Source organism: Psittacula echo, assembly GCF_963264785.1.
Source record: "Psittacula echo genome assembly, chromosome: 3".
NCBI classification, from domain to species: Eukaryota; Metazoa; Chordata; class Aves; order Psittaciformes; family Psittacidae; genus Psittacula; species Psittacula echo.
The window spans coordinates 117,656,133-117,681,029 of record NC_137736.1 but is presented as its reverse complement, the minus strand read 5'-3'; the positions used below and the strand labels follow the sequence as shown (position 1 = coordinate 117,681,029).

General features: G+C 39.0%; 1 protein-coding gene across 1 annotated transcript in view; it reads left to right on the top strand.

Annotated features, from left to right (window-relative positions):
• Positions 1-24,369, top strand: part of MTNR1B (melatonin receptor 1B) — a gene marked incomplete at both ends in the record, with an annotated part of 28,283 nt that extends 3,914 nt beyond the window's left edge. Inside the window, one exon of the mRNA XM_080612755.1 lies at positions 23,501-24,369. Coding sequence (XP_080468881.1) covers positions 23,501-24,369 — 869 coding nt within the window. The remainder of the gene's footprint in view (positions 1-23,500) is intronic.
• Between the last annotated feature and the right edge of the window lie 528 nt (positions 24,370-24,897).

Here is a 24,897-nt window from a genome sequence, read left to right as displayed (position 1 = left end):
GTAGGACGCATTTCAGAAGGTGGGGCATCTCCCACAAGTGGGAGATAAAGGAAACTATTTGTATTTCATTTGCCTTAAAGCCAGCATAAAATCAGGTGACAGGTGAGAATTAGTCACGTTAACTCAATATGATTTTAAAGACCAGTGAGGACTTGAGGTCCTTTAACTTTAGTCAGAAGGTTTAATGTTAACCTTTGTGCACTGCCAAAGAATGCTGAAAGTGATCTTTTTAATGCATTGCATCAACACTTTTCACTCTATCCACTATTTTCCTTTCTATGTGTAACAGCTAACACAGCAGGATGAGACCCTGATTTCCATTGGCAATGTGCTGTTGCAACACAAATTATATCAAAATTCATGGTTTTGGTTGTTTTCTGTTTTACCAGTAAGAACATGGCTGTGTTTGTATGTTTGCTTCTATCTAATTTGAGCGTGGCTATAGAGATGGGCAATACTTCTTGTATGTACATCTGTACAACATAAAACATTCCTGCACATAGAATTGTAACAAAGCATTTGTCTGTTTCCTAACTAAACATGTTGGGCAATATAACCAAGTCTAGTAGTCTTTTTCCATGCTATTTCCCTTCCCATAACCTTTACTCCACATCTCTGTAATATAGCTAATGGTATGTTTTCTCCATTGCTATACCCTGGTTTCACTTATTCTTCATCTCCTTGGCCACATCAGTTCTCTTTTTCTCCTTTATTCCTCTCCACTGGGATAGATGACAGCTGTCTCCTGAGGTGGAATTCATCTCTTAGAACTCTACAGGGGAGATAGCTGTTTCTGAGCGTTTTCCCTTGGGCTCCCTTTATAATCAATTGAGAAAAATAAGCATTTTCAGGGAGTAGTTAATCTAACTTACTTTTGACACCTACGTTAGGATGACATGATTCAACCCATGAAAGTGTTTATTCCTCTTCACTAAAACCAAAGAGAATCAAGAGGGACTACCTCAACGTAGTCACCTATGTTTGGGTGAGAAGAAGTCAACATATAAAGTCAGAATTATGTCATTCTTCTAGTAACATGTCAACTTGCATTTTTAAGTGTACGTATTTTCCTCCACCTCGCAGCCAACTGATCCTATTGATCCAAATAAGACTGAGAGAAAAAGAAAAATCATTACTGATACAACTGAAATGTTCCATATGTTTCCTGGGTCTGGAAACCACTCAGTGTAATTGTCTTTTAGTATCAGTAGTGGTGCTGACAAGAATATATTTTGAGGAGCAGAGCATGAGATCCCACTGTTATGGTTTCAGCTTTTGTACTTCTGACTTCTTGAACCCTGGATCTGTGGAATTCTCAGCCCTGGGACTGTGTGTTTGGCCTTCATGTTCTCTCTCATGTTCAGGATTGAGCCTTGAAGCTGCTTAGTATTAAGAAGTGGAACATGGGAACATTACTTCAACATTCACAGAAGTTTATTGAACTTCACTTAAAATAAAGCTCTCCTATACTTTTGTAATAATAATGTGGTTCAAACATTTTTTTATTTGAACTTCATACTTCTTTGTTGCTAATGTATAGTTGATATTTTTATTTGTAGGCCTATAATTGTCATTTAACTTGGATGGATCATTTATCTATCTGGTAAGAACTCTTGTGATATATTAATGAAGAATCAACACATATTTATCTCTCAACCTTTGTTTTTCCATGGTGAACAAGCCAAATGCTTTTAGTTCCCTGTTATTAACAAGGCTCATAATTTCCCTGCTTGTTTTAGGCCTTTCAGTTAGATCCCAGCTGAATTATCCCAGCTGAATTAATCTCTCTTGGACAAGAGAAAACTGAACTGTTCATAGTAATGCAGGTGAAGTAACACCAATAACTTCAAGAAAAATAATATTCAATTCTGTTCTGTCTTTCCCTGGATGGACAAAATAGACTTGTTATATGTGGAAGCCACATTTTCTTTTAGTGAGATAGAATCATGTAGATGACTTCTCTTGGTGCAGTCATTTGCTACTGCAGCTCTTCTTTTTCTTGTCTTTTCAGTCCACACAATTGTTATTCTTTCAGTACCTGACCTCACCCCTCATGCTGTTATACACTATCCACCTTCTGCTCTTTTAGTCCTTAAGGAAAAATAGATCTTGACATTTCCCCATATCAGTGCGGGCTCTCAACTTTGCATTATCACAAAATTTCATTAGTTCTCTTTGTGTTTTGTGACATAATACTTCTGAACCAGACAGAATTAGTTCAATGTAGGTTATCTCCCTTTGGTCCAAAAATTTTCTGTCATCATCATCCAGACAGTGGTGCAACAGATCGTGTGTGGTATCCTAGCATATGTGCTTCCAAGGCTGGATCAGTTTAGAGCAACCTCCCAAGTACAGAACATCCGAGTCCAGCTTTTATTTAATAAAGATGATCAGATTACTTGGTACAGGCACTTTGTATAAGCTTACATTGAATTTTATTCCATTTGTCTTTACCTGCATCTTTAATTTTAATTTTCTTCCAATTTTTTTTCTGTGGCCTTGTCTCTACAATTAAGAAGCCAGAAGATTTCTCAATACATTTTCCCTTTGCAGCTGATTTGCCACCTTAAATACAATCCGAAGCGCATACTCTATGGTAGGGAAATTAATCTTCCAGAGGTGGCAACACTTTTTTAGTTTTGTCATTACTCCCTGACTAATTATTTTTCTGATTTATTGCTAGCACCATTCATGCGAAAAGAAACAGCAGTTGTGCCAGCGCCATAGCAAGAATGAAGGAATGAGTAGTAAAGTGTGAGAGCACCAAAACTGCAGGTGAGTCATGGCAAAACTCTGCATGTGGGAGCCAAGCTCTGTGCCACACAGCCTAAGAGAAATTAGCACATCCCTACTGGCAGTGAGGACTAGAGAACCAGAGACCTTTTTACAGGTCCTTTTAAGTTATTGCAGATATGTCAGTTTCTCACTTGCCAGCCTGCTTTGTCCCCAACATTATTGTCCTTATTAAAAACTGTAGCAAAATCTTTCTTAAGACCAGCAGCCATTTTAAGCTGATTTCAGATTGCTCCTTCCCCAGTAACTCCTCATTCCTTTTTAATTTTGCTAATGTGGTTAAAAGGCATTTGGTTAATTTTAGAAGTCTTTGCAAAGCCAATGAAGTTTAGGGGTTTTGTCACTTCCCCCTTTATTCAGTTTTCTTTTTTCTAGAAGTTTTCTTTTGTGGACATATCTCTCCTGGTTCCTTGTAGCCTCATTTCTTGCCACCGGTATCCTTGCCAAGACAACTTTTTCTCTGGTTAGATCAGGAACTTTGTTTTTTTGAGGTTTTCTTGTCCCTCTCTTTGGATGTAAGTTCCAGAGAATATTTTTCTATCTTTAATATGAAGAAATGCCAAGCTTATTCCTCATTTAAGTCCCTAAGCTCCTCAATACAGTTCATTTAACTTTCCTAATTAGCTTCTTTTATTTATCAAAGTGTTCAAAACCTCTTCTAAATTATGTCTGGTTTGTTTATTCTTCCATTTAATTTAAATTAAATAGTATCATCTGCTTTCAGTACATCCTTATTTTCTATGACAGTCTCTTCAGGAATGTCTCTGTTCTTTGTCAAAACAAAGCCAGGGTATGTTGACAAATAGAGTCTGTATTGAGAAATCTACTGGATATATGTCCAGAACTCAACAGCCATTAGTGTCTTTATAATCTCCTTTGCATGTAAGGAGCTACAATGTCCCATCATTAAATTGTTTCCATTAGTATTTCCCTGTTAAAACAGAGATAATATCTTACTGCAGGTTTCTATATACAAGCCTGAACATAACATTGTCTTTAAACAATGTGTCTTTGGCACAGCTACAGGTTGGGCAGAGAAGAGATTCAGAGCAGCCCTGCGGAAAAGGACTTGGGGGTGTTGATCGATGAGAAACTTAACGTGAGCCTGCTTCAGTGTGCGCTCGCAGCCCAGAAAGCCAACTGTATCCTGGGCTGCATCAAAAGGAGCGTGACCAGCAGGTGGAAGGAGATGATCCTGCCCCTCTACTCTGCTCTTGTGAGACCTCACTTGGAGTATTGTGTGCAGTTCTGCTGTCCTCAACATAAAAAGGACATGGAACTGTTGGAACAAGTCCAGAGGAGGGCCACGGGGATGATCAGGGGACTGGAGCACCTCCCATATGGAGACAGGCTGAGAAAGTTGGGGCTGTTCAGCCTGGAGAAGAGAAGGCTGCATGGAGACCTCCTAGCAGCCTTCCAGTATCTGAAGGGGGCCTACAAGGATGCTGGGGAGGGACTGTTCATCAGGGACTGTAGTGACAGGACAAGGGGTAACGGGTTCAAACTTAAACAGGGGAAGTTTAGATTGGATCTAAGGAAGAAATTCTTTACTGAGAGGTTGGTGAGGCACTGGAATGGGTTGCCCAGGGAGGTTGTGAATGCTTGTTCCCTGGCGGTGTTCAAGGCCAGGTTGGGCAGAGCCTTAGGGGGACATGGTTTAGTGTGGGGTGTCCCTGCCCATGGCAGGGGGGTTGGAACTTGATGATCTCAAGGTCGTTTCCAACCCTAACTATTCTATGATTCTATGAAAACTCTTCTCCCAAAGTAATTTTGGCTTTTACTAGATTATGAGGATATCATAGTATTTTTTTATGAAGATTATGCATCTTTCAGCTAATATTTATCTTCTCTGATCGCTGGTGCAATCCCATTATAACAAGTATTATTTCCATGAAGTTTGGTTTTAATTTCTCATTGATTTCAGATCCCCTATTTTGTTGCATAGGTTCCTGGTGTTCTATTTCTGACTATGGCTATTTTTTATTACTACTGCAGTTGAACTCCCCAGTCATTGAGCTCCTATTTTCCATATTTGTTGCCACTACCTTCCTGAAGCCAAAATTCCCCCTGCCCTTGGTGTTAAATTAAGAAATGTAATGGTTCTTCCACAGACTCTTTTCCCATCTCTCAATTTCAAGTTCTTTTTATTCATTCTGCCAGCTTGGATTGCAAGCTGGTATCCCATATGCTTAGGTGAAGTCTGTCCATGAAGGATATGAAACGTCTTCTCAGAGAATATCTCCAAATGATCAATACTTCAAGTCTTTCTATATAACTTCCAGAATTATTCAGTCATGTGCCCATGACTCATCTCATACTTCTAATTACACTTCTCTTCTTGGAGAGAAGACAGAATAAGTTCATCACTAATTCCATCCTCTTTGCTGTGTGACTTGGTTCAAACCAAGTAACCAGCCAAGAAAACAAATCTTCAAAGTTACTTATAGAATAATAACTTTAAACTTTGTTAACCTCTCAATAATTCCAAAAATAAAAGAGTAAAGTGAAAAGCCACTATTATTTGCAAATCAGGGAAATTACCAAAGGAAGTATCCTTCAGCAAAAGGAAGTAAACCTTACAAACAAGTTTGGAAAAAGTGAAAATCAGAGACCTAAGAATGTTCTAGATGAGAAGAAATCTAAAGAATACTGAATTCTGAAACATTTTGGAAGTAGAAAGTTTGTAAGGAAATTATCAGCCTAATGGGATTTAAGGAAGAATTTAGGAGTACAGAAACATCATAAAGGAAAATAGAATAACTTCTGTATCAATCTGTACCACACAGAATCCTGGGGAGATAAATAGTTTCTTCAAAAGCAACAAGAAATGGCTTTATATGGTACTGTATATAAGATAATGGAGAGTGTTAGAGAAGGTAGACTAGAGTTACCCATTTTCTCACCTTCTAAAGAATCATGACATGATACGAAGGAGATGTTCAGCATAATCTGGAGATGGAGAATGCTAAAATGGAGGTCTCTTTTTCTCAAACACTAAATAAATTGTGGAAGTCAGGAATTTGGTAAATTTAAAGAACTACTGGCTCTTCTGTGAATATTTAGTGTGTTCACAGTCAGAATGATTAATGCTATCAAAACTGGAGAAAGTACGGAATGTATTAGTGGCAGATGTAAAACAAACTCTAGTAACTAAGGATTAGGATAAAATGGTAATCTGAAGCAGGTTATTCTACAGTTAATAGGGTACCTATAACGTTCCTCCTTTGAAGTACCTGGCAATACCATATTGAATGATAGCTCTAAATTTTAATTTTCTTCTATCCTATAGAAGAAGTGATCAGTATATTGACAAGCAAATAGGAAGTATGTCACCAAGATCAACTCCAAGAACCTTTTCTTTTAGAGTATAATGTTAAGTTGTTAAATAGACAACTTACGTAGGTTGTGCTTATCTTGAGAGAAAATAGAATGATAAGCATTTAGTAGGACTGGAGAAGTATAAAGGTTCCTTGAACCTGTAATGGAAGAATTCAAGGGTATGTTTACGTTGTGTATTGCATTTGGCACAAGTCCTATCTATCCAAAAGGAAAACCAAAGCATGGTATTAGTGTGATGCTTTGCCCGCAACACCGTACCCAGGCTCTTCATATTCAAGACTAACACAGTTACGTAGCTCCTTTTTTTCCGTCTTAGAGTACGAATAAGTTTCCTTTCATCTCCCTGAAATAACCAAAGCAAATGTACCCCCCGATACAGGAAATTAGAAGGACCTTTTAGCAGCTGTACCATGGCAATTCTAATGTTTTCTTAGCAGCATTCCCTTTGCTGCCAGCTCTCTCCTGGACTCTGGACTGGCATTTATTTTGCAAGACACACTGAGTGCATGAGGCCTAACCTCTCTGCAGGAAAGTTCTATTCTTGAGTGGACCTTTCTTGAGTTCTATTCTTGATTCAAGGATTCACAATCAGGCAAAGAGCTAAGAGACTGGATCTACTCACAGGACTGTTCATTTTAAAAGATTATTTTTAAAAACTATTTTAGCAGATGTATATTCACCAGATGGCTTGAACCATTCTATTGAGGATGTTATAGGAGACTACATTCATCTCATTGAATCAGTGATAAGCTGTTCTTTGCTTCTAGGAGTAAATTCTACTCCTACTCCAATTCAGATCTATTCCGAGTTCCAGTATCTTCACTTATGCTCCAGATTTTAGCTTCTCAGAAGTTATCCTTCATAAGCACATATTGGTACCTTGATATAGACTGTCAAGTACTTTGCCTTTTCCCAAGAATGTATATGAAAACATCTATGTTATCCTGAGCTGATGAAACAAAATCATTTTTTTTCCCTTGCTGAAAGGAAGAAATGCTCTGGTAGTTCTCATCTACCTGGAAATCAATCTGAGTGGTTGTTCTAGTTGTTCTAGTTTTTAAACTCCCACCTTGATATGGGCAAGAAACAGATTTCCTGACAGCAAAAGCCAACAGAAATGTGTCTAAATTGTTCTGTGTGCAACTTCATTGCCATTGTTAACAACAGTAAGTGCTTTGGAATGTTCTGGTTTATTTTCAGTCTCAATACTGATAAGAACTGAGCTATATCACAGAGCCAGCTTTTTCCTGACATTTCAGCTGCATGTGGGACAGTCATGTATTGACATGACAACGGATAACAACAGCCTAAACATATTCATCATATGACTAGGATCTTGATTGCTATGATTCTTTTAAAATTACATATTAATTATAGAGGTATTTGATTACACTGTTTAATAAATGCTGCTTAAATTGTGTCTGAAGATAAAACATAACCCTTCTTACACAGTTACCGATTGTTCAGCAGCTTATTATGGACTTGGCTCATTTTCAATAGTTAAATACCTCTATGAAGATTATAATATAACATGACACTTCTACAAACATTGTCATCTTTCTGCTATAGATCAACATGTGTCCATCTGTTGATTTAGCTTGCCATATTTGCACAACAAGGGCAGTAACTGTAGTCAGAAAATATCACAAAGAGCCACTAGAGCCAGCAATCTGACTAACAGGAAAAATATCTGCTCAGTACATCAACCTTGTAAACATAATTATGTTAACTAATTGTAAGTTGGAAATATCATTGAATTGTAAAATACATCACTGCAAAAAAGGCAGGGATCTATAAATGGCATCCTCACAACTCTAAGATTTGCTCAAATCCTGCCTGAAATTCTCAATGTCCTCTCATTCTAAAGCCAGTGCAATTTTTCCAAGTACCTCCCTGGATTTCATTTGAGTTCAAATAGGGAAAAGGACCTTATGTCAGATGGCTATCACCTATGAATATATGTAATCCAATCAATCTAAGTATTTTTACTTCCTACTTTTTATTCAAGTAAAAATTATCTGCTTACTGAATATTATTTAAAATATATTTAAATATATTAAATATCTTTTTAAAAAATGTCTGTTCAAGCTAGTCATGCTGTGCAGATCCACCCATGGTGAAGTTCATCAGTGTTATAGTCTTTAGGACTTTTTAAAGATATACTTAGAAGTAGACAACTCTATTCAGCTTTTCTACTGACAAGTAGAACGACGTTATATTAAAACTGCTCTAAGGCAAACAAAGACATGCAGGTGGCATAGTGACTACATGCCAACTGGGAGCTATTCCATCCCTTCTTTCTGTAAAGTACAGCTTATGGTTCTTAAGACTCCTGGGAATCTATGTTCAAAAGACCATGCATTCAAGCCAACTCATTTGACATGAGGCGTTACTCACTGGAATGCACAGAGTGTAATTTTAGGATTGTTACAGAGGAAGTTTCACAAAGCACCTTAGGTGGAATTTCCATCTTCACTCAGCCAAACCTTCTGGTTTGCAAATGCAAAATGACATGCAACTTTAACACACCTTTGTATTTCCCTCCATGTTGTCCTTTAAAATAAATGGTCACTCCTTTTAGCCTCTCACATAAAATTCGTCTGTTTCCTTATTATGTTATTAAGCTACACAGTTACTGCTACTGCTCTGCTCTGAAGGGAAGCCATTTGTTGCTGAGGGCATTTTTAGCCCTCATTCATTGAAACTGTTGACAGTTCTGAATTCAGGCTCAAGGACTGCATTCTTCACGCATCCAAGAGCTGCCAAGAGTGGTGGGTGTTACCCACCATACTGAATACAGAGATATGCAGGAGGAGTCAGCACACCATTACTTCTACATAAGCATGGAATAAAAATAACAGATTTCCCAAAGTGTTCATAAACCAAGGATCTTCTGGGCATCAAGCTGTTCAGAAACAGCCCCCACTTTACACCTATGTTCAAAATTGCTGAATTCCATTTTCTACAGAGTTAGAATTCACAAAAAGATGTGAATCGCTTCACACAAAGAATGTTTGTATACATTCCAAAGTAGAGATGAACTTTCCCGGAGCTTTCCTACAGGAACCAGCTAGCTACACTATTAAAATGTAGCTAACTCTTGGATAAAATTGGTAACTTCATTGGTAGCTACACTAAACCGGGTGACTAACCAGGTAACCAACTGGTAGCTACACTGAATCAGCTAACTACATTATTCAAAGCTTCACCAAAGCTGATCTTGCATTCTGTTCTGAGTAAAATGCTATGGTCTTTCAGATCATCAGTGCTTCACTCATGAAATATAAATAAAAATCATCTGCAAAGGAAGGACTGGGAGATATGTACCATAAGAGATGCAGCTATGTATATAATTTATTTTCAAGAAAGTATCATAAGCCTGTGGGTAGCCTCAGCCTATGAAAATATGTGACTGATTTCCAATTAGTGTCTTATTCTTGGTTATTGCCTTTTGGATTAATTATATCATAACCTAAGCAAAGTTTGACTTAATTAATGGTTGGAGAACAAGCAGTCTAAAAACATTGCAGGCTGTTACAAGAAGGTACTACTTCTGATTCATTAATAAGGTAGTGAAGAGTTGATGGAGTAAGTAACCCTGGAAACCATTTTCAAAAACATGGAAGACACAAAAGTGAGTGGTAGTAATCAGCATGGATTTACAGATGGAAAATCATGCTGAACCAACACAATAGCCTTCTACACTGACATGACTAGCATGATGGGAGAACACTGGATGTTGTTTACTTTGACTTTAGTAAAGCTTTTGACACTATCTCCTCTAACATCCACATGACAAAGTAGGGGTTAGATAAGTGGAAAGTGAGGTAGATTGAAAACTGGCTGAATGACTGGGACTGGGGACTTGTGACCAGTGGTGCAAAGTCCAGTAGGAGGGCAAGCCACTAATAGTGAGTCTCAGAGGTCACTACTGGGTCCAATACTGTTTCACTGCACAAATGATGCAGCAGAGCGTACCCTCAGCAAGTTCACAGAAGATACAAACTGAGTGGCTAATGCATCAGAACGTGTTGCCCTTCAGAAGGATATGGCCAGGCTACAGAAATGATCTGATAGGAACCTGTCGTGGTTTAAGCCCAGGCCGTAAATCAGAACCACGCAGTCCACTTCCCCCCCCACACACCTTTCTTCCCTCCGCTTCTGGAGGGACGGGGAGGAGAATCAAAAGAACGCAACTCCCATGGGTTGAGATAAGAACAGTTTAATAACTAAGGTATAACACAAATCACTACTGCTACCACTAATAGTAATAATGATAAAGGAAATAACAAGCAAGAGAATACAACCGCTCACCAACCAGTACCTCACCCCCACCCTGCAGTGATCCAGCCCTTCCCGGAACTCTCAGTTCTACATCCTGGGCATGACGTGCTGTGGTATGGAATACTTCTTTGGCTAGTTTGGGTCAGGTGTCCTGTCCCTGCTTCCTGCCGGCTTCTCCTCTTCCCTGGCAGAGCATGAGACTCACAAAGTCCTTGGTCAGTCTAAACATCGGTGTTATCAGATCTGTTCCCAGGCTGAAAGTCAAAAACACAGTGCTGCAACAGCTACTAAGAAGGAGAAAAACTGACTGCTGCTGCTGAACCCAGGACAGAACCTCATGAAGTTCAACAAAGGGAAGTGTGGGGAGTTGGAACTAGATGACCTTGAGGTCCTTTCCAACCCCAACTATTCTACGATTCTATGATTCTAAGTCTTGTACCTGGGGAGGAACAACTCCAGGCACCAATATATGCTGGGGTACATGCAGCTGGAAAACAGCTTGGCAGAAAAAGATTTAGGAGTCCTGGCAGACAAGTAGCTGATCATGAGCTAGCAATGCAACCTTGCAGTGAAACAGGCTTGCAGCCTTGTCAAAAACGAGCTAATTTGAGATCCTGTAATTATGCCTTTATTTTGATAATCTCAAAACAATGTAATCCTCTTTCTCACGCTCATGAAACACCTGGTAGGCTAGGACCATAGAGATTGTAAAACGTGCTACATGGTCAGCTTCCTGGTTAAATATGGAGAAAGAATACCTGGGCTGCTTACGAACAGCAAACAAAATAGCGAAGTACATGACCTTCAGAAAGAACATTCTCATGTAATATATACAAAAGTGATTTCCATTTGATCCTGATTTAGTAAAACTGACATTGGTTTTAGACCCAGTTTGGTGGTCTATTTATACAGTAAAAGAGATGTGACTAGGTACTTCATGCAGAAGGAAGTCACCCACTGCTCTTTCTGGATCACGGACTACCAGATTGCTCCTTTGGGTTGCAGCTAGTACTTCCACAAGGAGTTATTCTGAATGGCTGGTTGCAGATCACAGTTCTCAAAGATCATCAAAGCAGCATGTGGAAAAGGATTCTGCAACCTGAGTAACAGCAAGCTGAAGCTAGTATCTGAGTATCTGGATAAGGAGGAAAATTCTGGCCTTGCTAAAGCCAGTTAGTTTCTAACATTGTTTTAGCTAGGATGTGGTGCCTCTTCCCTCTTTTTGTACAGCCGTCACCACACTCTAACCTCTGCCCCCCAGGTCTGTAAATGTCTGTTGGTCCAGTTTCTGGTTTTGGCTCAGACCATTATGTCCAGTCAATGACTGTTCAGATTCTGCTGCCACAAGGAATCTGAAGACACAAACATAAATAAAACAAAGCCTCACCTACTCTAATCTGCACTGGGACCTTCTCTTCTGATCAAAAAAACCCTCTGTCTTACTGTTTACGGCCACATCTTTTCTCTACCTGCATAGCAGCAGGTACAATCTTATATACCTTCTGCTGTTTACTAGATCAAGTAAAGCCCTCATCTGTTGTAAAATCAACAGCATCTTCCCCCTATTCCCTAATAAACATCTTGTATACCCATCTCTTATTAGAACAGATCACCCAGAGAGGCTGTTGAGTCTCCAGGGCTGGAGACAGTCAAAACTTCTGTGGACATGACCCTGAAAACCTGCTGTAGTTGACCTCTCTTTGAACAAACAGGAGGGTTAGACTAGATGATCTCTAGAGATAAATTCCAACATAAATGATCCTGTGATTATACTGGTTACATCTATGCCTACCACCCTTCCTTTGACTATCTCACCATGACCATGGTTATGGTCCCAGGCATGAAACATTAACTACACAACTGAGAGTCTACTTTCAGTGCTGGACATCACAGGACATCACAATGCTGGACTCACAGGCCCAGACAGAAAAGAGGTTTTTGTCTAGTCATTTTGCAAGGCTTTTACTGGCTCTCAGAAAATACCTTAATTCAGGAAATGATGATTACACACTGTCTGTAGTGAGCTGAAACACAAACCAGCCAGTAGTTCAGAAGAAAATACACAATTGCTTCCTAGAAAAGCATTTTATTTACTTATCTGTTTACATGCTGTTTACAAACCTGTGAGCTTCATTATAAGATGAATCATGTCAGTGTGCTTTGCATTAAGACCTTGTTTCCAAAAGAAGCAGATGGCACAGACTGACAACAGCTTCTAAAGACATTCATCTCCTTATGTATGTATGGTGATAAGGCTTTCCAAAAGCTCAGAAAAAAAAGGGTAAGACTCTTCCTCGCTGAAAGGTTATAATGGCCATTTTCATCAAGTATCGTCTGTTTTCTTCCTTTGTGAAAGAGAAAACAAGAGAAGCGAAAAGAACATCATAATGAAGGGACTCCAAAGAATGTTAGAAGCATTAGGAACTTGTCAATGTAAGTGTTCCCCGTATTAGATGTTCCCATATACTATATTTACTGCAGTGCATCAGATCCAATTTTATAGAACTCCTAGACTGTCTTAGGATCTTCTACTATATTTGGGAGTTGAACACAGGAACCCCTAAGAGTACATAGCAGCAATAAGGGGCTTAGATTTGATTTCTTTTTACATCTGTAACTGGTTTGCATGTACATGCTTTACATGTACTTGTTTCTGGTTGTGTAGCTGTCACATGCTGAGAGTCCTTCATCCGGAGTCCCACAGAGCAGTTGAATAAATCACTGTGGAAATTATGACCTGTGTGTCTGCATTTCCATAAGAGGAGATCCCAACATTTGTACTGCTCAAAATGCTCTGTTTAAATGCCTTATTTTGTACAGGGCAAAGCTACAAGATGCATCTTGTCATAGCTAATCAGATCTCTGGGCTAGCTGGCCCTGAGTATGTCCCATAGTCTGCAATAGTCCCAATTTTATTCACTTGATATATCTGCTGGATATTTTTAGTATCTTCTGTAATATCTTGAGCCTTACATTTCAAAATAAAACTTTTTTCTGTTCTGTGGTTTGTTGTTTGCTCTTGAGTATTTTGGTTGGGTTTTTTTTTTTTTTTAGTTCACTTCTTTGTGTTTTAGGGTTTTTTATTAGTTTTAATTTAACTGATCTCCTGGTGAATATGAAACAAAACCAAAACAAACAGAAAAGCTTACAAAACAGAACATGGTTTTTTGTTTGCATTAAGTTATTTTCATTCTTCAGTTTCCTGTCCTGCTTTCTGAAAGAAGGCAGAAGATAAGTTATTCTAAGGACCCAAACATTGTTTTGTTGCTCTAAGAGAGGAAAAAATCCAACATAATTTCCTTTGACACAAATTCAGGCTAAAGACAGTAGCAAAGATGAAGGTGATAGAAAGTAATAGTGATGGTAATAGAAGATGAGCTAGCTTTTCACCCAACATAAGTTAATATCTGTCAGGACACAGTAAAGTTTTGTCCAGAGATTTTAGCAGTGAACTCTCCTTACTTTTTTGCTTCCACACTCCAGTCTTTTATAGTTGATCTGAACCAAGTTTTAGGTTGTTGGGTGTTTTTTTTGTTGTTGTTGTTATTGTTGGGGTTTTGTTGGGTTTTTTTAACAAAATAACATCCTACAAAATGCTACATATTTTACCTTTATTTTCTATGAAATGTAATATAGTGTTGGGAGATTGAAAAAGAAATATGTTATTGGCAATAACAGGTTGCCTAGCTATTTATAAGATCTGACTAGACTGAACCTGTTCTGTTTTGCAGCTTTTCATATTAGCCCCTTTATCTGCAGTAAATGAATTTTCACAGTTGCAGTTGTTCATGTAGGTGCCCTATTCTTTCTTGGTTGAAGCAATCGACAAGTGTGATTACTTCAAGTGAAGAAAATTAAGCTGATATATACTGACAGATACAGGAAACCTAACTTCTCTTATGAATTAGTGAAAAAAATGAGTCTTTTTGTTGTTATTTAGTGACTGCGCTCAGCAACTGGAGGTTTGTAGCTGGGCCATCACTGATGCCCACAGTGGTAGGCATTCACAGTATATGTCTTGGCTTCATTCCCTGCACGAAAAGCAATAGCAGTCTTAACAGAGACATTCTCTGAACATGAGGCGCTTTATGCCATCCTAGGCTACCCTGATTTCATGCGAAGACACTGGTGTAAGGGAACTTCACCCATGAGCCTGCTGCAAAAAGCAGCTCAGTTGGACATACAGAACAAGGTTATTGTCCCCTCAAACATTTTATCAGCAAAACTGGGCTGGCTGTGTAGAGGAGGTGTTGGCAAGAAGAGTGTCTCATTGTACCACTCAGATTACCACAATGGAGAGCCCAAGAAGGAGCTATGCTTCTGAATGGTGTCACTGAAGCCAACTGTCCTCATCACAAAAGCAGTTATATTGGTAGGGACCAAGGACTTAGATAGCCTCATCCTCTGTCTGTAGCTGTAGATGTAAGCAGGCACTCAGGGAAAAAAAGAGAACAGAGCAACCCTGTGTGATATTTCTACATCCTCTCAACTTGTGATTCCTTCCAGCTCAGATTATTCCCTGAAATTAGTATGTCTTTTTAGTAACCTTCAACTGATGTCTATTTCAAGTACTTTTCCAGCCTTCCCTTGAATTACAGGTAAATTTCTTGTATCTGTAAGATCTGTTTACTACCTTTTGCAGCAACTACCCCCTTTTGTTTGCTTTGACTTTGACTGGCTTCGTTTAATAGCTCTATCTCTTTTATTGGCTCCATCCCCCACTACCAGAATGACACTATGGTGTCATTTTGGAGCAGTGAGCCGGACAGGCACTATAGTTTTCTCCAGTGTGCCTAATAAAGATTGTATTACCTAATAGAGAAGAGCAAGGTTCATGAACCTGGAGTGTTCTTCCTACTCTGTCTTGAGCGAGTCCCTGCACCCATCTATCTCAGTTCCCACCTATTAAATCATGAGAAGGATTTTTTTTTTTGTTTATTTTTATTTTGAAACAAACTGATGAAGAGCACTCTACAATGTAAGTGATAACCTGTGTGTTCTGGTTCTAGGGTGAAATGCTTGAACATAACCTAGAAAGAGACAAGCACGCTAACCCCAGAAGAGCAGCAGGGCTGGTGAGTAGGGCACTGTCTTGGGACCATGGGAGACAAAAGATCAAGTGCTTTACCCAAGAAAGGCTCTTCTACCCCGGAAGTGTTCAAATCACTGGTGGTGAATCCTCCAGATTGCTCCAGAAGAGCCTGTCTCGCCTCTTCTGCTTCCTCTTTTCTCTCTGAAAGCACCCAGTACCAGGAGAGTTCCTTTAATCTCAAAAAGTATTAGAAGCTTAGAAAAGTATTAAGAATCCCATAAACGTACTATCTGATTAGTGATCAGGCTTTTGCTCTGGAAGAACCAACCACTTGCTTTTGCCTTCTGCCCTGCGGGTCGGTGTGATGTATTGTCTCAGTTGTGACTGGAGCACTAGGTGGCAATAGAGAGTCACCACTGTCCGCACCAGAAGTAGCCACAGGAGAGAAGTCATAGATGAAGGGGTTACAAACCTCAAGCCTTCACCAAGTTTTTAACAGTACAGCGCTAAAACAACGTTTTTGCTCCTGCAGGCTAGCATAAAACTCATGGCAGCAAACTCACAGCAAGCACCAAAGCTCCCATATTTAACCAGAGAAGCCTGAGCGCATACTAAAACCAGAGGCTTTGTTTACTGGGTTATATTCATACCTAGCTGCCAAGCATGATCTCAAAAACATAATAATCATAATAAGTGCATCTTACGTGCCTCTTTTCAGCAAGACTATGTTGACATCTGTGAGCTATGGCTCATAAGCCTAAAATTAAGCTCCTGCAATCAACTCAGCACCAGCTTAGCTGAGTCTTAGCAGTCTGTAAGTCACTAAGCCACAATCTCAAGCTACTTTTTGCATGTTGAGCTTCTGTTTCTGTGAATCCTGCATTCTTTGCGTTGTAGCACAGCTTGAAAAAGGGGTGTACACAGCATCTTCCAATAAGCTACCCCACAATGGGGTGTTTGCTTTATTTCATCTCAAAATGAAAAATTCCTCTTCTCATTCTCATCTTCTACATAAAAGCATAATGCTTTCATCCAAAAGGTGGATGGCTAAGGTTTAACCTGTATTTAGTCTGGATTCCAGACTGTTCAGTGAAAACACCGGAATCTAACTTTCACAGTATCTAGGCCTGGATTATTTCTGAACAGAAAGCTCTCCCAAAGCTGCACAATACAAGGATAACTGCAATGGTAAATACTTCCCTTCTGCTCTGCATATAGAACAGTCCTGATAGGCAAAGGATTCCAGGAAGGCTGGACTTACTTCAAGAAGAACTCTTGAAGATGCAGGAGCAGGCTGTCCCCATGAACCAGAAAACAAGCCAGCGGGGAAGAAGACAGGCCTGGTTGAACAGAGAAATTTGGGTGGAACATGAAAGAAAAAGGCCCTTTGGAAGAAACGGCAGGCCACTCAGGAGGACTACAAGGATGTCTTTAGGATATGCAGGGAGAAAAGTACAAGGGCCAAGGACCAACTAGAAATTAATCTGGCTACTGCTGTAAAAGACAATTTAAAAAGTTTCTATAAATGCATTGGCAACAAAAGGAGGGCTGAGAAGAATCTCTATCCTTTATTGGATGCAGGGAAAACATAGTAAGAAAAGATAAGGAAAAAGGCTGGGGTACTTAATGCCTTCTTTGCCTCAGTCTTGAATAGTAAGACCAGTTGTTGTCTAAGTACCCAGTCCCTGAGCTGGAAGGTAGAATCCAAGGATTCTGGGAGCAGAATGAAGCTCCCATTGTCCAAGGGGAAATGGTCAGTGACTTCCTACATCACTTAAATACAGATAAGACTATGAGACTAGATGGGATCCATACAAGGGTGTTGAGGGAGCTCGTGGAAGTGCTCACCCAGCCACTTTCCATTACAGATCATCAGTCCTGGCTAATCAGGGATGTCCCAGTTAACTGGAGGTTGGCAAATGTGATGCCCATTTACAAGAAGGGCTGGAAGGAGGATCTAGGGAGCTACAGGCATGTCATTCTGATCTCAGTGCTGGGGAAGGTTATGGAGCAGATTGTCTTGAGTGCCATTACTTGGCCCATACAGAGCAACCAGATGATCAGGTCTAGTCAGCTTGGATTTATGAAAGGCAGGTGCTGCTTGACTAATGCAATCTTATATGACAAGGTGACCCACTTAGTGGATGAGGAAAAGGCTGTGGATGCTGTTTACCCAGACTTTAGTAAAGCCTTTGACACATTTCCGACAGCATTCTCCAGGAGAAACTGGCTGCTCATGGCTTAGATGGGTGCACTCTTCACTGGGTAAAAAACTGGCTGGATGTCTGCACCCAAACTGTGGTGGTGAATGGAGTTAAATCCAGCTGGTGGCCGGTCACGAGTGATGTTCACAGACGCTCAGTACTGGGGCCATTTTTGTTTCATATCTTTATCAATGATCTGAATGAGGGGATCAAGTGCACCCTCACTCAGTAAGCTTGCAGATGACACCAGATTGGGTGGGAAGGTAGGAAGGCTCTGCAGAGGGATCTGGAGACTTTGGAAACCAGGTCTCTTTGAGGGAACTGGGGTTGTTTAAACTAGAAAAAAAGAGGCTCAGGGGAGACCCTATCACTCTGTACTGCTGCCTGAAAGGGCATCGTAGTGAGGTGAGTGCTGGTCTATTCCCCCAAGTACCAAGTGATAGGACAAGAGGAAATGCACCAGGGGAAGTTTAGATTGGAGATTAGGAAAATTTCCTTCCCTGAAAGAGTGGTAAGGCATTAGAACAGGTTGCCCATGGAAGGGGTGAAATCACCCTTCCTGGAGGTATTTGAAAGATGTGTAGATGTAGTGCTTAGGGACACGGTTTACGGGTGGGCTTGGCAGTGTTAGGTTAATGGTTGTATTTGATCTTAAAGGTCCTTTCTAACATAAATGATTCTATGATTCTACTCTCACTGATGACAGAGAATTGTCCTTATACGTACCATAGGATAAATATACTCACCAATATATTCAGTGTCACAGAACATACATTTCCTAAAAAAAAAAATAACCAAAACATTCCATAGATTGAAGACCAGCCTTGGCTCATTGTCTGTTTTATTTTTTACTAGAGTTTCTAAAATGCTGCAGTTGCAGTGAAAACATATTGCCTGTCTCTTTCCATTACATCAGTGTCTGCAGTATATCCTACTAATATCTGAAATCATGAAACATAACTACAAAAGAGCATATCACCACTTTTAAATTGTCATATTCAAAGAAAACACAAACCCATCTGGCACTTGTTTGAAGCATTATGTTAAACCTTCTGTTAGTAACACATTGTTGAACATTATAGTAGATTATCGTGTCTCGGTAAACCAGATTACCCTAGGTCTTGGCTTGTATCACAGGGAATTCAGGTGTCAGCGTGTGAAAGACTCAATTCTCTGCTCCACCTGCTGCTGGTGTCTATTTCTGATGGCTTCATTCCTTCTGAAATGAATGGATTTTCATCTGAATTGAGCTAGCAGGTTTTAGTTTTTCTGATGGATTGTGAGGGGAAAGAGTTGACACAGGTGATTTTAAACAGTTTTAAAAGTTACCTATTTAAGCAAAAAATCAAGAAGTACAAGAGCTTAAATGCCATAAAAAAATACTAACCAAAGAAGTAAAAACTGGGATGAAAATTAATATTGAGGAAGTACAAAGCATCAGCCTTTCACCAGGAGCAGCTAATGTCTTCCTGCATGCCATTTGAGCCATATTCACTGACCTACTGTAGAAAGAGAGACAAAAACCTGACCAGTCCTTAGTTCTGCCTGCTTGCCTGATGCCAGCATCTTCCATACCAAGCCTAGTGTCAGGATCAAGGTTACCTTTATTAGAGAGAGGTGATGTCACACCTGAAGGAGCATGTTGGATGCAAGCTGCATATCGCTTACAGAAATCTGGAATTATGATTGTGACTGTAAACCTTTTTTTTACTTCCTTTAATGATTTGCAGGAAAGAAATAGAAGATTAGACCCTTCTTGTGTATTTTGTGAACATTTGAAAAACTAGAGAAAAAAAAGTATTTTGTATGTTTAGTATTTACATAAAAGTACCTTACAGAATGGATGACACCATGCATCTCTGAAGAGATATCTTGTGTCTTTGACTATAAGGCTGTCTAAAGCTAAGCCCAGATTTTGTCTTTATACATCAAACACAATACAAAAGCTATCAGAAGCCTTCCAGAACTCTCTTTTTTAAATTCCTTTTGAGTACAGGGTCTATAGGAGTCTGGCAGAGGACTGAAGTGTGAGCCAGCACTAAAGAAATGCCTAGTGTGTACAGACAGTCTGTCCTTGAGGCAGTTCTTGAGGATGTCTATTACTGTGAACTGTGCTGAGGAATGATTGTCTTCATTTTACAGACTCTCAGGATACTTAATTCATTAAAGTCAAGATGTTGCTTCTCCTCCTTTCATACAGATATCTACAGGTAGTTGTGAGAATGATACGATAGAAAACTCTAGTTCTTATAATTCTGAGTCAGTATAAAAGGCTATTTAATCATAAACAGTAATGATTTTTAGATGAGTTTTAAGCCTTAAGCCTAAAGAAAGAGCTTTACCATTTATATTCCAACTGAAGACATAATGAACTAAGACATCTGCAAGTGTAACTCCTTACGGTTTCCCTTAAGGCTAGGATATAGAAATGGAAGAATAAAATAACTATTCTGAGTCATCAGTCCTTGCTATTTAGAAATATCTACCAGCACTTTATAGCGGAGGAGCAGGCAGATAAAATGCAACAGTCTGCAAAATAGGCTGAGTAGAAATAATTTTCTCTGTCTTGAAGCTAGGCCTTTGTATGCTAAAGAAAGCAAGAGTAATGCATGCAGAAGAGTACACAAGGACAAGCATGACTTTAGCCAGAAGAAAATAGAACTAAGAGAGCGATGCCTATATAAATGTATAATAACTTGTTAAACTAACGTGTACTAACCAAAACACCACCTAATGAAAAAATAAAACACCATTATATATAATTAATCATTTTATCTGTTTTGAAACCAAAGAAAGAAGCCAAACCTTTAAAAAATGGTTGGTGATTGCAATTAGTTCTGGGTTTGGTAGAAATATTAGAAGTCAATGGTCTTTTAAGATGGCAGATGCTTATCCTTTAGAAGTCCTGAACTTACCAAAAAGATTGTTCTGTGATTAAAATTGCACAGTATTAAGTCATATCAAAATTAGGTGAAATGTAAAATGTGTGAAAGTTCCCTTTTTTCTATTAACTGGGGTAACCAAACTGATGTTCAAAAATGCTTCATGAAATAATGATCTAGTTCTGTTGCGTCCAAAGTCAATATCAGGACTTTCTCTTTCAAGCATCCAGCTATCAATGTTTAAAACAGTGTAGTTGTGCATCTTTTTGAGTTCCTGGCTAGATATCTTGCTTTTAGTAGCTACTACTTGTAATTAAGGGGTCTTTTCATTTCAGTAAGAAAATTTGTTTCTTATAAATTAATATAATCTCGATCTGATGAAACCAAAACCAAGGAACAAATTCCATCAGGTAAATTATGGAAATAATGATGATAATTCCAACTAGATGAGTGTTCTGTAGTTTCTATTCTGTCACAGACAATAAAAAGTTGCCTCTTTGGTTATCTTATGGATGTAATTATAGCCACTCCAAATGCCATGTCTAAGGTGTATCTAGGAACATTTCCTTTCTCCAAGCACTTAAAAGACATCAAAGACCTTTTATTTCTTAAAATGTTGTTTATGTATTTTATATGAATTAGAAAAGTTTCTCTCTACTTTTGTAGATTATTCATTGCAGTAATATAATACTTCATTCTGCAGTCAGCCATGTAGAAAGAAAAAACATTTGACCTTACTTTGCAGTGCACAATGTGAACATGCAACCCTGGAAAAAGCCATAAAAGTTACAAATCCCTTGAGGCCTTTATAGATATTGCACCATTCTTCTTCTGTTGCAAAATGGTATTTTATGGTTTTGACAAGTTCATTGCTGTCTTTGTTCACTGCAGCTGGAATTTTCAAGAAGTACTAAATTACACTCAAAATTTTGAAATCCTTTTGCTAAATGCATTTACAGTAAATTTCCAAATATGATTGAAAAAGCTGAATGCTACCTTCAATCGTCTTCCTAATTTGTTCAATCTTTCCCCACAGATCATGAAACTGGTAGATATTTGCTTTGCTCTAGATTACGTTTAACCAAAGTTTACTGCTGTCTTGAAGTGCAAAGCCCCAAACTGGAGACACTTTTCTAATGCCTTAGAAATCCTGAGTAGAGAATACGTGGTTTTGCATCTGAAAATTACGTTTACTTTTTTCACAACATCATGACATTCCTGAACTGTATTCAGTACAGGGCATACAAAGCCAGAAAGAAATATCTCTTTGTGTAGCTCTAACAACATACTCAAATAGACCCCTTCAACCCTAAACCAGGGAGTGACTGTGGCCTGGGAGGGCACAAAACCCAGCATAGTACTATTGGTTTACATCCTGCTTCTGAGACAAATAACATGGAATTGCCTTACGTTCAGTACTGTATCGGTAAACTGTAGCTATGGAAATACTTGTGTGACCTTTAAAGTATTACAAGAGTGAGACTGGCTGCTAAATATATAATAAGGAACTGTCTAAAATAAGTTGTACACAGCTCTTGAGATAAGCCATGTTTCTGTACCTACAGATGGATAATCACACTTCCTGGTGAGGTTCCTGAGGTTCACTAGCTGTTGTGCAAGCACTGATAAGCATGGTCTTCCCCTAAAATGAATGGGAGAAGGTGAGCTCCCCATTCCTTAATTCAGTTTAACCAAGCTACAGATGCAGAGCAGGAGGGGCCAACAGTATACCAGTGAACTTGGGTCATTTTTTTGACGAGTTAAATCATACATGGTTGATTGTTTTATGGCTCCCAGCTAATGGTGTCTTTATCCACAGCACTATATCTGTACTTACATGGGAACTGCTTTCCTAGATGAGGACTAGAAAGCTCAAAATTTGTAGAACTGAGGATCTAACTGCTCTTTTCAGAAAATAATGATGTTCCATGCATGATTTTAGATGCTACTCGGGTATTTTGCACATCCGTTGATGCTGTGAAGGATTTCAAGCAAAAAAAAATGAGTAAAGAAACCAGAAGTGTGTTTTACACTAACTAAATGCTAAGAATCTAGTGTTGGCACCTCTATTTTCTGTCTCCTGGGAAGTTCCTATAGCGTGATTTCACATTTAATGTTTCAGGAATATAGTTGACAATCCTACAATTTTATTAAAGTATCCATAGGTACAATACCCAGAAATTGCAAACTGATGAAAAGGACTCTGTTTAAAGAGAGACAATAAGTCTCCACCATGCCACTAAAGTTTCTTTACATGTCGTCAACTGCAAAGGATCTAAAGGCTCCTTCCATCTATTCAAATACTTCCTCTTGCATGAATGCATTTTTCCTTTGTATAATTAAATATGCCTTTCTACAGAGGGTAGTGAAGGCAATTCGCCCTTCTTTAGTCAGTCCAGTGGGAAAATAACTGCAATACGGGTAGGCCATTCATACAGAAAATATCTATAATATAGACTATTGTGTAGCAATTTAGAATATACATAAAACAACACATCCTTGTAATCCCTATACACCTAATCTTTGTATATCTTTCCCTTGTCAAGCCTGTTAGCATTCCAGGTTAAAAAGGCATAATGGCTTGCCTACCTGGTACAATTTAGGCTTGTTTTCTTTTCCCTCTTATTCAATCCAGCTGTGGAGTTAGCTACACCGAAGCATCAACACGTGCCTATACAATGGCTTGCTGGCGGTTATGTTTATTAAAGATTAAAATAGAAAGAAGGCTATAATTAGGTCACCGACAGATTTGAAACATCATATTGCTGCGGACATTTATGGGGTGTTCTAAGCTGAACTGTAAAATTACTTTCCATAGAGACCTATTAGTTCTATGTACCTGTTGCTTGCTGACATCTTCAATGATTTAGCATTGCAACTACCTGAAATAAAATATCGCATTTTCTTCTCATTCACAACCATGCTTGCTTTCAGACTTACATCTCTGTATTTTTTGTCTCCCCCAGGTAATGCATTTGTGGTGAGCCTAGCTTTGGCTGATCTGGTGGTGGCCTTGTATCCATACCCACTGGTGCTCTTTGCTATTTTCCACAATGGATGGACGTTGGGTGAAATTCACTGTAAAGTGAGTGGCTTTGTGATGGGACTGAGTGTAATAGGCTCTATTTTCAACATCACTGCAATTGCAATAAACCGATATTGCTATATATGTCATAGTTTTGCCTATGACAAAGTGTACAGCTGTTGGAACACGATGCTGTATGTCTCCTTAATCTGGGTATTAACAATAATTGCAATTGTGCCGAATTTTTTTCTTGGCTCTTTAAAGTATGACCCACGCATCTATTCATGTACATTTGTTCAGACTGCAAGCTCCTACTATACCATAGCTGTCGTGGTAATACACTTCATCGTCCCTATCACCATTGTGAGCTTCTGCTACCTTCGAATCTGGGTTTTAGTGCTTCAAGTTAGAAGACGAGTCAAGTCAGAAACAAAGCCAAGACTGAAGCCAAGTGACTTCAGAAACTTTCTTACCATGTTTGTGGTTTTTGTGATTTTTGCCTTTTGCTGGGCACCTCTAAACTTCATTGGACTGGCTGTAGCCATTGATCCTATGGAAATGGCACCAAAAGTTCCTGAATGGTTATTCATTATAAGCTACTTCATGGCCTATTTTAACAGTTGCCTTAATGCAATAATATATGGACTCCTTAACCAGAATTTTCGGAATGAATACAAAAAAATTTTAATGTCACTGTGGATGCCAAAGCTTTTCTTCCAGGACACATCCAAAGGAGGAACTGATGGTCAGAAGAGCAAACCTTCTCCTGCTTTAAACAACAATGACCATGTGAAAACTGAAACCTTGTAAACGTGTAATAGTCAATGCAAGATTTTGTCATGGAGAAACCCAAGAATATAGTTATGTTCTGGTCATTCTTGGTAACTTTTTGGGGCTTTCCATTTGGATGGCACTTTGTGGTTGGAATACTGCCTTCTTGATAAAGCACATTGCTCTGAACTCATGATTTGTATAAAATATCAATTTAAAATGTACTTCAGAATTAAAGGAGCAGGTGAACACAAGCCGTTTGACTTCTGGGAGCTGAATCCTACTCCCAGACATATGAATGAGTCATTTTTTTACTTCAGTGGGACTTTTACATTCTTTATAAAACATCAGATACTTGTTTATGGCACAGCAGCTCGTCAAGGCTGTGGAGTGATATTTTCCACCCTCCTGTATCTGAACAAAGAGGATGAAGCAGATAGATACAATCTGTTCTCCACACATAAGCCAAACACCACATTTCTGTGCATGTACTGGTGGCAGTACCAGTATCTCTGAATCAAACTTGTAAATTGAAAAGCATATTTGTGTAAAAGCAATTAGCATTAG